General features: G+C 35.5%; 1 protein-coding gene across 9 annotated transcripts in view; it reads right to left on the bottom strand.

Annotated features, from left to right (window-relative positions):
- NAV3 (neuron navigator 3) overlaps window positions 1-14,041 on the bottom strand; it is a 598,387-nt gene that overhangs the window by 64,168 nt on the left and 520,178 nt on the right. For all 9 annotated transcript variants that reach the window (XM_086712755.1, XM_025927005.2, XM_025927006.2 and 6 more), the window contains 3 exons: window positions 11,036-11,224; window positions 7,592-7,644; window positions 1,615-1,638 (listed from right to left, as the gene is read on the bottom strand). In XM_086712755.1, the coding sequence (XP_086568881.1) occupies window positions 1,615-1,638; window positions 7,592-7,644; window positions 11,036-11,224 (266 nt within the window). The remainder of the gene's footprint in view (window positions 1-1,614; window positions 1,639-7,591; window positions 7,645-11,035; window positions 11,225-14,041) is intronic.

Genomic DNA, 14,041 nt, shown 5'->3' on the forward strand with positions numbered 1-14,041 from the left:
AATGTAAGCACTTTCTGCAGTTAAAACTCTGTGTGTGTCTCATGTTGCTAAGAAATGTAAACAGCGATTAGTAAGGGTAAAACATCTACAGTCATCTGAGACTAAGTCTACTGGTCTACTTCTGGTCTCCAGGGATTTTAGTTATTTAGATGCTAAACATTCTACTCTAATTCTTCTCCTTTCTCTAAAAAGAAATCTTCTATTCTTGTGGTTGGACTGTTGGAATACTGTCTCAGTTTGAAAGAGCATTCTTGACACAGTTCAGCGTCTTCTCCCCCACTTTTTGGCAGAAAAGAAATGGTAGTCAATGTCGAGAGACTCTAAAGACCTTGTGAATTTTAAGCTGGAAGCAGAGACGGTGAACATTTATATAATTTCAGCAAATGTGATCCCATTTCACTCCAGTTTTTTTTTTTTTTTTTTAATAGATACACCAGCCCCAAATAGCATTGCACTGACTTGCATTCAAATGATGATGACCAGACAGTCCCAGAAAACAGACCATATACTTTATCCTAAACCAACACAAACTTAAGGAGCCTTTCTCAAGATAATAGCCTCTATTACATGATCCTTTACAAATTAACCCAGGAAACCTTAAAGGAAAGGAAATTATTTTTTAAAAACCGTCATCCATTAGGAGGCAGAGATGACAAAAAGGGGAGATGGGTAAGGACTAATCAGGCAAATAGGCAGCATTTGTTTATCTCAGCAGCCATATTACGACCAAATTAGCACTGTCAGGTCCATGCAATATAAATAAAACACTTTAGGTTTTTTTTTTTAAAAAACATACTAACTTTTTGGTCTAGCAGTGATAAAGATCAAATGCTATAATCAATACTATTTCAGTATTTTTAAGCATAGCATAAATTTTCCTTTAAGGGCTAATAAGGGCAGAGATCCTTTGCAAAGGCTATTGCCAAGACATTGATTTTCTCTGTGGTCTGACTGCCTCAGTGTAAACCAATCAAATATCATTACCACACCTTGAATAAAGTCCTAATTAAAGTCCTCCCGCTCTCCTTGGATAGGAAAATTCTTTTACAAAGTGAAATAAAAAGGATACTCTCTCCAGGTTGCAATCTGATTGGTACATGATTGAGACAAAGTGCATTTGTGAAATGTGTGTGATTAGAACAATATACCACACTAGACATGAAGCGGTGATTAGAGCGGCAAAGTCCCGGCATGAAACAGATGGACTGTGATGCTGGTAGCTCTGTTATGGAGGTCTGATGCCTAAGGTTCAACGGTTTCGTTAATCCTATGCAGTTAGTCTCACAGGCTTGGGGAAAAGAGACTACAATGAATTGGAAAGACCACACATTCATTCATTCATTCATCAGATCTAATGAGTGCTTACTACTACAGGCAAATTTTTGGTTGTTGATCTAAAACTCCATTCTAGAATGTAAGAGGTAAGTTTGCTTTTAAAAACTTCCTTTCATTTTCCTTAAGAGTAAATATCCGAGACCATTTATCAACTAGAGGATCACTTCTGTTGGCAGTGCTGGAGAGCTATGCTACTGTATCACACAGCCCTCTAGTGGTACCTTCATTTCATCACAGATGTAAACAAAGAGTGGAATATGAAAACGCTACAAATTTTACCTCTGAATGAGCTTTTTCTTCAGCCTGTAAAAGACAAAAGGAAAAAAAAATTAACTATAAGTGACTAATGTCATTTTGCTCCACAAGTATAAATGTATAATTGTACTGTATTAAAAATATTATTATGATCCAACCTAAGACAATTTATAAATTATTATTATTATTATAGTAAAATACATGTTAAAATTTCATAGTATTATAAATTATTGTTATATTTATACTATACTTACATGTTATAAATATTAGACTAATATTCTATTATTATAACAGGAACCGTTAAGATTGCAAATGAGTACTTCCTTATATACAAATGATAAAATTTTTTGAAAATGTAGGTTATTTGATTCATGGATATATAATATGCCTTAAAAGCAAAGTTAGAATTAAAAGACAATGTTATTCTAAGATTCAGACCATAAGCAACAAAAACAAAAGTAATCATAACATTTCACTCTAAAAAAGATGGGTGTAGGAAAAAATGAAATATTGGACTTTTTCATACATATTAGAAAATACACTCCATGATATTATAGACATCATTAGCCACGACTTGGGAGTCAGAATTTTATTCTGTGATTTACAGATCATAAAAATGCCAAATAAAGCTGGAGGGAAAATATTGACCTCTACTGATAACTGGGTAAAATCACTTTATTAGTTTCTGTCTTCTTTTACTGTCGCTAATGATTATTAAGTTTACTGAGCTGCAAGTCAGCAAAACATTAAAATTCTCCGCGTCAAGATGGTGATGAAAGTGGCTGACAAACATCTTTGGTCATACACATTATGCAAATAAGGACTGCTTTAGGAAATTGAAGGCTGTTTTGGACTCAGTTGCAGAAAATTCCCAGCTCTGTTTTTCTTCTTTGTGCTGGGCTGCAAAATGCCAGAAAATGAGTTATGTAAACCATTACATTTGGGAAGCTCCCTTATTCTGGAAAAAGGTGGAGAATGAATAATACCGCTGAACAGTACAAATCGGCTCATTGCACTGATCAATTTCGAAGCTAAAAAAATTTTTAAAAACTCTCATTTCCTATCTTTCTTTTGGGGACATTTCCTGGTTGATTGATACAAAAGTACCTGAACCACTTTTTTTTTTTTTTTTTTTTTTTAGAAAATATACAATAAAACAAAGTAACAACATAAACATCAAGGTATTTTTTTATGCATAAGCATTTTTGAGTTTTCCCTTTCCTGTATTTTCTCTACTCTTAAAAATAATGTATCGTTAGTAATATTGTGTTGGAATAACAGAGTGGTTACATAGTAAAATCCTAATAGCCTTTATAAGAAAACTGTGTTTTAAAAATAAATGCTAACATAAAGCTTGAATATTTTACATCTCAATTTTAATTTTTAAGTGAAGATTTTATTTTTTAATTCTAATAGTTTTAAGGTTTCCTCAACAGTTGGCGTTTGAATCGGAAGTAGGGAACTAATTTTAAGATGGAAATTTCACCTTAAAGAAAGCTGGAAGTTATTTGCCTTAAGATATATGGCACAATTAGCTATGACGATTTGTTTTCCCTAGAACTTGGCATGTTTATTGCCACTATATTTTGCCCAAATCCTGCTTCAAGGCCTGCTAGCATTATATAAAACTGATAATAAATAATTTGTATCTTAAAAAACGCAATGCATCCTATTTAACAAAAAAGTCAAGAAAGATATTCATATTTCTCATTAAAAAAACCTTGACTAAGTTATTTATAATACTCATAAGTATAACCATTACATATTAATTCCATATGGGTTGTATATAATGATTTTTCTCATTGCTATATTTTCACAACTATCTTTTCCTTTAATCTTTGCCTTCTTTCATACCTCATGGCTATTAGTACTAGGTAGGTGTTACCATAAAGTGGAAGCACTGAGGCAGAATATCAATATTATACTTCTTTCAGCAATTCAGGCACAGAATTAATAACATCATGAAGAAATATGATTACTTGCCATTTTTAAATGATGGTTTTGAACCAAGTTCAATGTCTGGAGAATGGTAGACAGTATAAAACATTTTGCCTAAATAAAATTATATCAGATGATTCTTTACTCCATAAATCATTAATTAGCCTTTCATTCACCCATTCAAATTTACTAAAAAAAATTACTTCAGTATTAGTTGTGTGTTAGGAAATATGCTAAAGGGATCCACAACAAACCAAACATGTCCTCTGCTCTTATTAAATCAATATAAATTAGATTCCAGGTACAAAAAAGATTCAATCAAGTTTTTAATATACAAGTCCAGTCAGAAAAAAAAAGCTATTTATTGCAAGGATCAACAATTTCAGTGCTTAAAAGGACCAGGAATATAAAGAATATAAAAGGCTCTGGGAATTAAAAAAAAAAATCATACAGCCTCCCTAGGCTTTTATTTTCCCCACTTTTCATAAAGATACAGATAATCAGGAGTATGTCTTTCCTTCGAGAAATTAAACAGCACAATAATAACTAAGAACCCGAACTCAGCTTCAGTGTCAGGAAGAAAAAAGGTTGTGGAGGCGGGAACCGGCCTGAGAATATACTCCAGCATCTAAAGGGATGATGCCAAGTGACTGTAAACCTGGAGGAATTCATCTCAGTGTTACTAGATATTCAGGTTACATTAAAAAGAACTTAGAAATTTGAATTTTTAGATAAAACCTCTGGATTTCACAGTGTTGGCTTGGATTTTAAAAGAAGCACACAAACTCTAAGTTTGCCAAAGGTAAGAACTTGGCAGATCAGATTAGGCCTATGATTTTTTTAATGTTTATTTATTTTTGAGAGAGAAAGAGAGAGAGAGAGAGAGAGAGAGAGAGAGAGACAGAACATGAGAAGGGGAGGGGCAGAGAGAGATGGAGACAGAAGCCGAAGCAGGCTCCAGGCTCTGAGCTGCCAGCACAGAGCCTGATGTGGGGCTCGAACTCACAGACCGTGAGATCATGACCTGAGCTGAAGTCAGTCAGATGCTTAACCGAGCCACCCAGGTGCCCCTAGATCAGGCCTATGATTTCTGATCAATATGTAAATTCCCTTTCTGCTCAGGAATATTCTATCAGGTGATAATCCTCAACTTTGCAACACAATACTTTTGAAAAATTTACCAAACTGTAAGTTGTAGAAGCGTTAAAAGATCTATAGGTAAAGAATCCTTCCAATGAGACTTGTTAGATTGGTGATTTTATAGGCAAATGTTCTTTGCAACAGGCCATTGTTATTAGTTTGTTTTAATATCTTGAAGTGCAATACATCCAGCAAAATATATAATCCTGTAAGTTGTATAAGTGTTAATGTTATATGGATAATGTTAGAGTAAACATGGTTTATACTCATGGTTGACGAGAGCAGTGTTTTGTCTAGTAAGAGCAGATAGTGTCTAATATACTACTTAAAAAAAGAACTTTTTCTCCTCCTAGACACTTGAATTATTTGATGAAGGAAATAACCATGCACAGCTATGTTACTACACTACATAAATTCAAAAGATGCAATTCACATCAACTATGATATAAATGGTGCTCCTAGAATCACTGTGTATCAAAAATTTATAATTTTTGTTATTTTTGGTATACAACATTTCTGGTCTTCCCTAATAATTACACAAAACCCTTGAGACAGATGGGATAGATCTGGCTGTTGTTTTCCAATTTGATTTTACAGGTATAGTCCAAAGAAACTTAGCAACTTTTCTGATGTCACACAGTAATTGCTGATAGAGTTAGGCAAGAATGCAAATCAACTGAATCTTGATCTAGAGTCCTTAAGAAGGCATGAAAAATAATGACAAACTGACTTTTTACCTCATGGTTCAAAAAATACTTTCACAGATATTTTCTCATTGTCAGTGGAATCTAAGTGAATGATAATGGGGGACTGAAGTCAGAATGACTCCTCATCATCTTTGATTTTTGGTTTTTCTTTTTATTAGTCCTCCAAATATGCATTTATTTGAATTGTTTAACTATAGGTTATTTGTGAACTCAAGAATATAATTTCCATCATTTTCAGGACAACCACGTACAGTCTCTGTGGCTTGAAGACCTGATACATTCTTTTCACACTTAACACAAAGGTATATTTCATTTCTAAGTTTTGGCATATAGGTATATGTATGTAGTCACTTTCGTCTCTGTTCCTATCATATATTGCACTCTTACTACATACTCCTCATGTATGCTTTCTGATTGTCCTTATCGTACAACATCTACTCCTACTTATCTACAATTATTAAAATGAAGCCCCTTGTTCCTTATGAACCTGCAATACCCAATATAGAAGCTACTAGACATACGTGCCTATTTAAATAATTTAAATTAATTAAACTTAAAAATTCAGTTTCTCTGTTACCCCACACTTTAAACAGTCAATAGCCACATGTGGCCAGAGGTCACTGTACTGGACAGTGCAGCTAGAAAACCTTCTTATTGTCATATAAAGTTCTACCGGACTCTGGTACATACTAATCAGCCATCTGTTTTCCCTCAAACCAAGCTCCTTTTCTTCTGGAATCTTTCTCAGGCTGAATGAAGGCAGTTTTATTCAAATGGTGGTTTTGCATATATTTAAAATATTACGATCATGCTGCATCGTTTGATGCTATGTAGGGACTTCGGCCGCAATGCTTTAGGTCAGAGGTCATCTCCTGAGCACACAGTGGCCCGGGGCCAGTGAGGAGGGTTAAGTGTTAACACAGTTCTTTTATGTGTTTTTGCCAAAACATTTCACCTTTCTACTTCTTATCCACTTGCCTAAAGGATTACATTTAAACAATAATAGTGATTTCTTCATTTACAGAGTGTAATTGGCAAATTTAATCATGAAAAGGAGACATGATGAGAAAAATATTGCTTTTCCCAGTAATATTTCTGATCTTGTGTAACTATCCAAAGCAATAAATATGTGAGATGAGCTTATAAAATGAGGGCCCTAACATTTAAGCCTAATGAAATGAGTGAAACAATTAGCGTTGCCCATCAGGCTTAATTGCTCAGTGATGGCCAAGACTGAACTTTTTATGAACCTCAGCTCTGGCTAAGAACTATTTGCACTGCTGAAGTCTCAGTGAGATTCAGTAAATGAAATACACCTCACTTTTACTTAGGCATGAAGGAACCCTCCTATTAAATATAACATCCTATAGATTTTCTTCTTTTTTTTTTGCAAAAAAAATGAAATTATATTAAGTGGACAGGAAGCTCATCTTGGCAAAAACAGATTATAACTGCACACATCAGGAAAATAAGTTGAAACATCGGCATTTTTCTCTTTGCAGAAATAGTTTTAAAAATCATTCTATTTCAGGGGCGCCTGGGTGGCGCAGTCGGTTAAGCGTCCGACTTCAGCCAGGTCACGATCTCGCGGTCCGGGAGTTCGAGCCCCGCGTCAGGCTCTGGGCTGATGGCTCAGAGCCTGGAGCCTGTTTCCGATTCTGTGTCTCCCTCTCTCTCTGCCCCTCCCCCGTTCATGCTCTGTCTCTCTCTGTCCCAAAAATAAATAAACGTTGAAAAAAAAATTAAAAAAAAAAAAAAATCATTCTATTTCAGAAGGTATGTATTTTTAAGAGTCTCTAGGCCTTTTACGCCTTTACACTTTGGCACAGAGGAACTTGAAAAATTAAAATAAGAAAATGGAGAAAATACCATTGAAGAATTACCAGTCATGGCTCAGAGAACCAAACAAGGAAAACCAGTCAATATTATAAATTTATGGGAGAGTACATGGTTTCAGCGATTCCCAGTTATACCCCAAGAGGTCTTACGAAACTCAGTTTTTCATGCACTCATTGATTTTAATAAGTACATAAAAGTCCAGCGAAAGCGCATAAAACTGGGCCACAGAAGGTCCGGGAAAGCACCCGCCAGCTATTGGTTATGGTAGCTGAGCGTATGCCCTCATTTCACTGTGCAACTTCTGTGTAAATGTCAACCTATTTAATCACTGTGTGCTTGGCCGAGGCAGAAGCTCCTTGTTAACAACGGATACTTACTGTTGAGTAAAGAGAAGAAGTGCTGGAGACCAGTGATAATGAAGAGCCGTGAACTGGAAAAAGCAAAAACGAACAAGAGGTAAAATAATGAAGCGTGCTCAGAAACACCCGGCCTTTGCTAGAAAGTGGAGACTAGGCAATTAGGGAAATAAAATAATACAGCTAGATACAAAGATCTGAGAACAATTCTCCTGCCATTTCTTGGAGGTCGAAATGTTGAGACATGGGAAGGTCCCATACCTGTTCTCCTAAAATATCTCCCTCATCATGTTATGGAGAGGATTTGGCCAATACAAGCCCTGTAGGCATGCTGTTGACAGATTCAAAGTTACAGTAAACTTCCACATAATAAATTACCAGAAAATCATGGAAACCTAAAGTTGCCATAAACTTATGAACTTAAAAAAAATCTCTTTATTTTATACATTTTCTTTATTTATTTAATTTCATTTATATACAACAAAGGTCCATTTTCAATGTTTTTTCTCCATATACTTTCAGGGACATAAGCATTTTATTTAACTTGCTATTTCAACATTATCTGTGATGAGTTGATAATACTCATTTAAATGGAGAATTATTGTTTCTTTTGTAGTTTTAGTAATGGAAAATTACTTATTTCAAGGTGGTGTCTCAATGAAATTAAGAATGGAAATTGAGTACTGGCTTTTATCTAGGTATACCAAAATAACATCTTAGGCAAGTGGTAGACTGCTTTGTATTTCTCGGCAACTAATGTGTTAAGCCCAAAAGGTAGATAAAATTGTGCTTAATTATAGTTATAGAAAAGCCCTTCCTCTTTTCATTGTGGGATAATATAAAGTTATTTCTGCATACTCATCCATTAAATAGTAGTTGGTCCCACCCAATGTGACAGGTCCTTTCTGGATCCTGAGACTATAAAAATTATGACACAATCCTAGGAGCTTGAAAAGAAGTAGAAAGATATTCAACTAAGAAGATAATTATAAAAGAGTAACATAAATACTACTGAGAGCAATACAAGGGGTACAGCAAGGACACAAGGTTGGTGCTCACAACCTGGTCTGGAAAGGCTGGCAAAGCCGTGCAGGATTGTGGCAGTGTGGCTCAAAAGAAAGGGATGAATTTGAGGGACATCAGGAAGAACCTCTTTAAAACTGACTGACTATAAATGCGGGTCAAAGAGGAAAGAAGGACAACCCCCAGATCTCCAGCTGGAGCACCTCCTACCACTGTGTGAGATGTGCAAAATGTTAGTCATCTAAAGAACACAAAACAACCAAACAAAATCCCACATTCTTTCAACCTCTAATAACACCAGAATGGACTAAGATTTTCAACACGGTGTAATGAATTGGGAGAATGAATGGTGCAATGAATTGGGAGATCCCATTTTTTGGTCTGTTCCTGCTACTTACTATTTATAGGTCTATGGACTCCTAGTTCGTGGCACGTTCCTGATCTTCACTGTGAGCATTGAGCAGGGAGGGCATCAATAAAGCCCTTCCCATCTCACTAGTTCAATAATCCCTTGATTGCAGACCATATTGTAAGAATAATAATCGTTCAGTGTTCAATGGATGGGCATCAAGAAGACATCTTGCCCACTCAGGGTGCTGTTCAGCCATTTAGATTATTTAATCCTCATACACAGAAGGCCAGACTTCCTCAGCATATGAACAGTATTCTATCTGTAAATGAGCACTCTAGAGAGCCATCAGTATGCTTGGCAAATTATTTTCACAGTATTGTAAGATGCCTGTCTGTGAAGAGAGTGATAGAATCATCTCAAAAAAGCTATGACTTTATATTGCCAATTAGGTCAATTCTGTCTATCTATTCTGCCACAATCAGCAGACTCTCTGGATATAATCCACTCTCTGTCACAATGAACTCAGTGGTTTGCTTAATATCACAGAAGGTAGTGGCAATGCTGGTCAACGAAATTAGTGCCAGCAAATTAAGCATACAATGGTGGCCTGAAAACATTAAATCAATTTTCACAGCCATCTAAACTTAAAAAAAAATGTTTATTTATTTTTGAGAGAGAGAACACGAGTGAGAGAGGGACAGAGAGAGGGAGACACAGAATCTGAAGCAAGCAAGCTCCATATGGGCTCAAACCCATGAACCATGAGATCATGACCTAAGCCAAAGTCAGATGCTTAACTGACTAAGCACCCAGGTGCCCCCATAACCATCTAAACTTTTAATCAGAAAAGACTCTAAGAAAGCAAGAAGATGAAAGAGAAAGGAACGAAACTGTTCCCTAATTTTGTTTTCACGACAAACCTGTAAAATTACATCTGCAGGAATTAGGATTGATAAAGTTAAAAATCCTGCACAAGTTCATACCACAAATAAATGGGTGGCCAGAGGCTTAAAACCTGGTATGTTTTAAGATCTGGAGTCCTTCTTTTCTATGTTATTATTAAGGACTAGGATAGTTGTCTGATTTTATGTCTGATTTTATTGTGATCTGTTCAAACTTTTATGTTTACCTGTATTTTATCCATAGCTGATATGCTTTATAATATGTGTGCCACAATTTTCCTTTATGGATACTTTAAAAACTCATTCATTAAATCAAAGAGGAAGTCTCTCAAATATTATCAAATTTCACTCTTGAGATTATATAGTGTAGAAAATTATATACGTTTAAATATCAATGAAGCCTTTTTCAAATAGAATTTTTATAAAATATTCACATAGAACCTTATTGCATTGGATAAGGAAATGAAACTTATGAAGCAAAAGTAGACATAATATGAATTCTAATATGATATGATAACAGAAATTAACACCAGAGGGAGTTTCTGAGAATACAAGTTGTCAACGTGTGGTAGTTTCATAAGATAATTTTTCTGGTTTATGTATCTTTATGGTTCTTTAACTGAGATGTCAAACAAAACATCTGCTCTGATATTTGACACACCAGGACAAACAGGCTCTAAAATTATGAAGCTTTCTTTAGGAAAACACTGAATTTATTCTGAACTATTCTAGAACCAAGTAATAATCTAAACAATTTCTGGCATATTTGCAAATGCATAGAGAAACAGAAGGTAATTGGGGTGCCCGAGTAGCTCAGTCGGTTGAGCCTCCAACTTCAGCTCAGGTCATGATCTCAGGGTTCGGGAGTTCCAGCCCTGGTCGGGCTCTGTGCTGACAGCTCGGAACCTGGAGCCTGCTTCCGATTCTGTGTTTCCCTCTCTCTCTGCACTTCCACCGCTCTTGCTCTCTCTCTGTCTCAAAAATAAATAAACACTAAAAAAAAAAGAAAAGAAAAGAAACCGAAGGTAATGCAGACTCAAACTTCTTCAAGCTTCAGGGCTCCCTAAATGAGAGTTATACTTACTCATTTATCTACTCTTCAGAAATCCTTGTGATGTGTCTGATGTGACAGTTTTCATCTCTGAGTTAAATAAAGTTAACTCCGTCTTTATTTCCCCCTTCGCCTACCTTCTTCCATGCTGTCTCGGAAGGAGCCTGAATGACTGATGGCACGTGGCCTTTCTTCCAGAGATGTGGCACTCCCACAAAGCTGGGAGTCATCGTAGAGATCGAACGAAGAGTCTTGGGCTGGGATGCTATTTGAGCGCATCATGCTGGGCCCAGGAAGGTTAAATTGAGACAGATTGGTTGGGCTCACTGAAAAACAAAGCACACACAGCCTCGTTATTCTGAGGCTTGGATGATGAAAATAGTAGGTTGATGGAGAGTGAGAATGTGACCCCAATTCTACGGAAATGTGATTTTAACAGGTGTCTCTATTTAAGGTAGGCTGAGAGTCTGCCTCTGAAGTGGTCGATAACAGTTTCAGTGGAGTCCCTCTTTTCTCCTAACACTTTCATGGCAGGCAATATGTCAATTTCTAAAGCAACATTAAACAAAGCCACCAAGCAACCTCTCCTGTTTATGCTAGAAATACAGTAACAAGTATTTCCGGCTGGCAATTAAGAAGAAAAGACTGCCTTCATAGAGTCATCAGGTTTCTTTTAGAGAAGAATACATCTGGGAAAAACAAAAATGAAAAGGAAACACAAGGAATCTAAATTTCCCAAGAAGATCCTTTTGAAGTTCCCAACCAAAGACTTTTAGTCATTTTGAGTTCTGAATTTATGTCAGTTCATGGTCAGCACCATCACTGCTATCAGAGTTAGGTTATAAGAGAAGAAAATAATTTTTTAATGAAATGTAATATACATGGTATTTATAGCTCATCATAAGGTGAATCAATCACTTTTTCTGCTGTGTCTAAGACAACAGTGCCATAGTAAGACTGTCAAAAGTACAAACCTGTTGTTTCCCAAGCAGTACCTTATGTTCATAATTTGAAATACAAATTTATGTACTTAGTGCCAATTGCCAGAGTTCTAGTAACACTCAATTTTTTAGGCCAAATGATGGTCATGAATTTAAAGAAAGATGTGTGATTGACTGAATGTATGACTTCTTTTGAAACGATACTAACTTAAATGTGGAGTAAAAGCAAAGCAGAAAATTAAGAAATATATCATAAATGCTCATATTTAAGACAAGCAAGCTGTTGTAAGTATCTGAGGAAGCAGGCAGGAACCTCTTAAGCAATCACAAAAGCTGCTGGGTGCTTTCAAAGCCTTAAAGAATTTATGTCATTGGCTTAAAATTCATCTGATATCATTTCAAAATCTCCAGGTTTTTTTTTTTTTTTTTTTTTTGACACAGGCACTACATTTCTTAATATATAATGACTGGCTTTCAAAACAATGTAAAATAGGAGGCCTATATACTATGAGGTAGACAAAAGGGAATGCATTCTATTTTCTAGGCACTATGCTGAATATTTAATAGATATTGATGAATTAATACACAGAACAATCCTCTGATAGAGCAGTTGTGGACTGGATTGAAAAAAGGACAAAAAGGGAAAGAAATACAAGACTTAGAATTATATTGTGAGTGCATATTACATATAATAAAAAGTGAAAGAAACTATGGATTTGCAAAGTGTACAATCTGTAGGAAAGAAGGAAAGAAAGAAGGGGGACCAAGGAGAGAGAGGAGAAGGAGTGAGGGGGTGGGAGCGAGGGAGGGAGAGAGGGAGGGAGGAGAGGGAGAGAGAGACAGAGAGACAGAGAGAGACAGAGACAGAGAGATTTTTTTTAGCCAGCAGTGACTAATTCAATCTGATTGCTGACTGACTGCGAATAGATAACACTGAAGAACATTCTAGACTTGAATATTTATGTTTAAAGTACCTGGATTGGAGTAAATCATCCTATTCTATGTTCACAGTATGAACTGTCTCTTTGCTAAATGAATGAAATATTCAACACATTTATAAATAAATGTATTATGTCAATACATATCTAGAGGTTAGAAAGACATCTTATTCACTATTTGGCTTTGCATAATTCTTACCAAAATGGCTGCAGAGCTAGCCAAGTAAATTGTCCTTCTATAATTTCAAAACATAGGACTTAACTCATTCAAGAAATAGGAATGAGGATTAGAGTGAATTTTAAAGCATATAATTTGCCTTTACAAACACTTTTGATAGTGTATCCCTTGGAACTATACCCCTATGCTATTTAAGAATGTTCAGTTAATATCTATGACAGGTCTGATTTTTTTTGGTGCTGTGGTTGCATAGAAAGATCAACATGGCATGGCCCTGAATGCAAGAATGGCCACAGGGGGTAGAGGAGGGGGGCTGGGCATCTGACTGAAAAGTAGAAAAAATAATATGTGAATAAACCAAGAAAAATTATAAAATAGAAGACAAAAATATAATGGAAAAAGAGAATTTCTATAATGGGACACAAACTAGCACAAGCCTTCTAATGGTGGCCTTGCTTTCCAATTGTTTCAGGCAAATATTCCAATCTCTACCCTTCAATTTCTTCACAAATTATAAATTTGAAAAACGGCAGAATAAATGACCTCTAGGACCCATTCAAATCTAGGAGACACATTCAAATTTCTAAATAAGAGAGATGTAGATGTGACAATATATTAGAGAAAAGGGACCCACTGACTTTGCCTTATATTTCAGAGCAAAGCCACTTTTTAAATTAAATTAAATGTTAATTAGTGGTGATTTGAGGAGATAGGAACTAATAGAAATATGGAGTGGGTTTTTAAATACCTCAGAGTCCCTCGACTTTGCTACTATATCTTGACATATTAGTTACTGGGTTTCTGATATTATTTTAAAATAAGAATATTCATATGAACGCTAATTTTAACTTATTTTGTGGAATCTGGGACTCTAAGAACTAGGTAGAGATTCAAGAAAATTTTATTTGATCTTTTAAAGGAAGAACTTCAAAAGTCTAATAAATCTACATTTAGGTAGTTTCTGTTACGGGTGGGTTTAGACAAGAAGCTAGAGCTGTCATAAGAATTTAACTAAAAGATGAATAATTGAACCATAGGTAGATGTCTCCCATCTCCAAGATTCTATGCTCTCATGAGTATAGAAGA

Source organism: Puma concolor, chromosome B4 (genome assembly GCF_028749965.1).
Source record: "Puma concolor isolate L17-30 chromosome B4, mPumCon1.1.hap2, whole genome shotgun sequence".
NCBI lineage: Eukaryota > Metazoa > Chordata > Mammalia > Carnivora > Felidae > Puma > Puma concolor.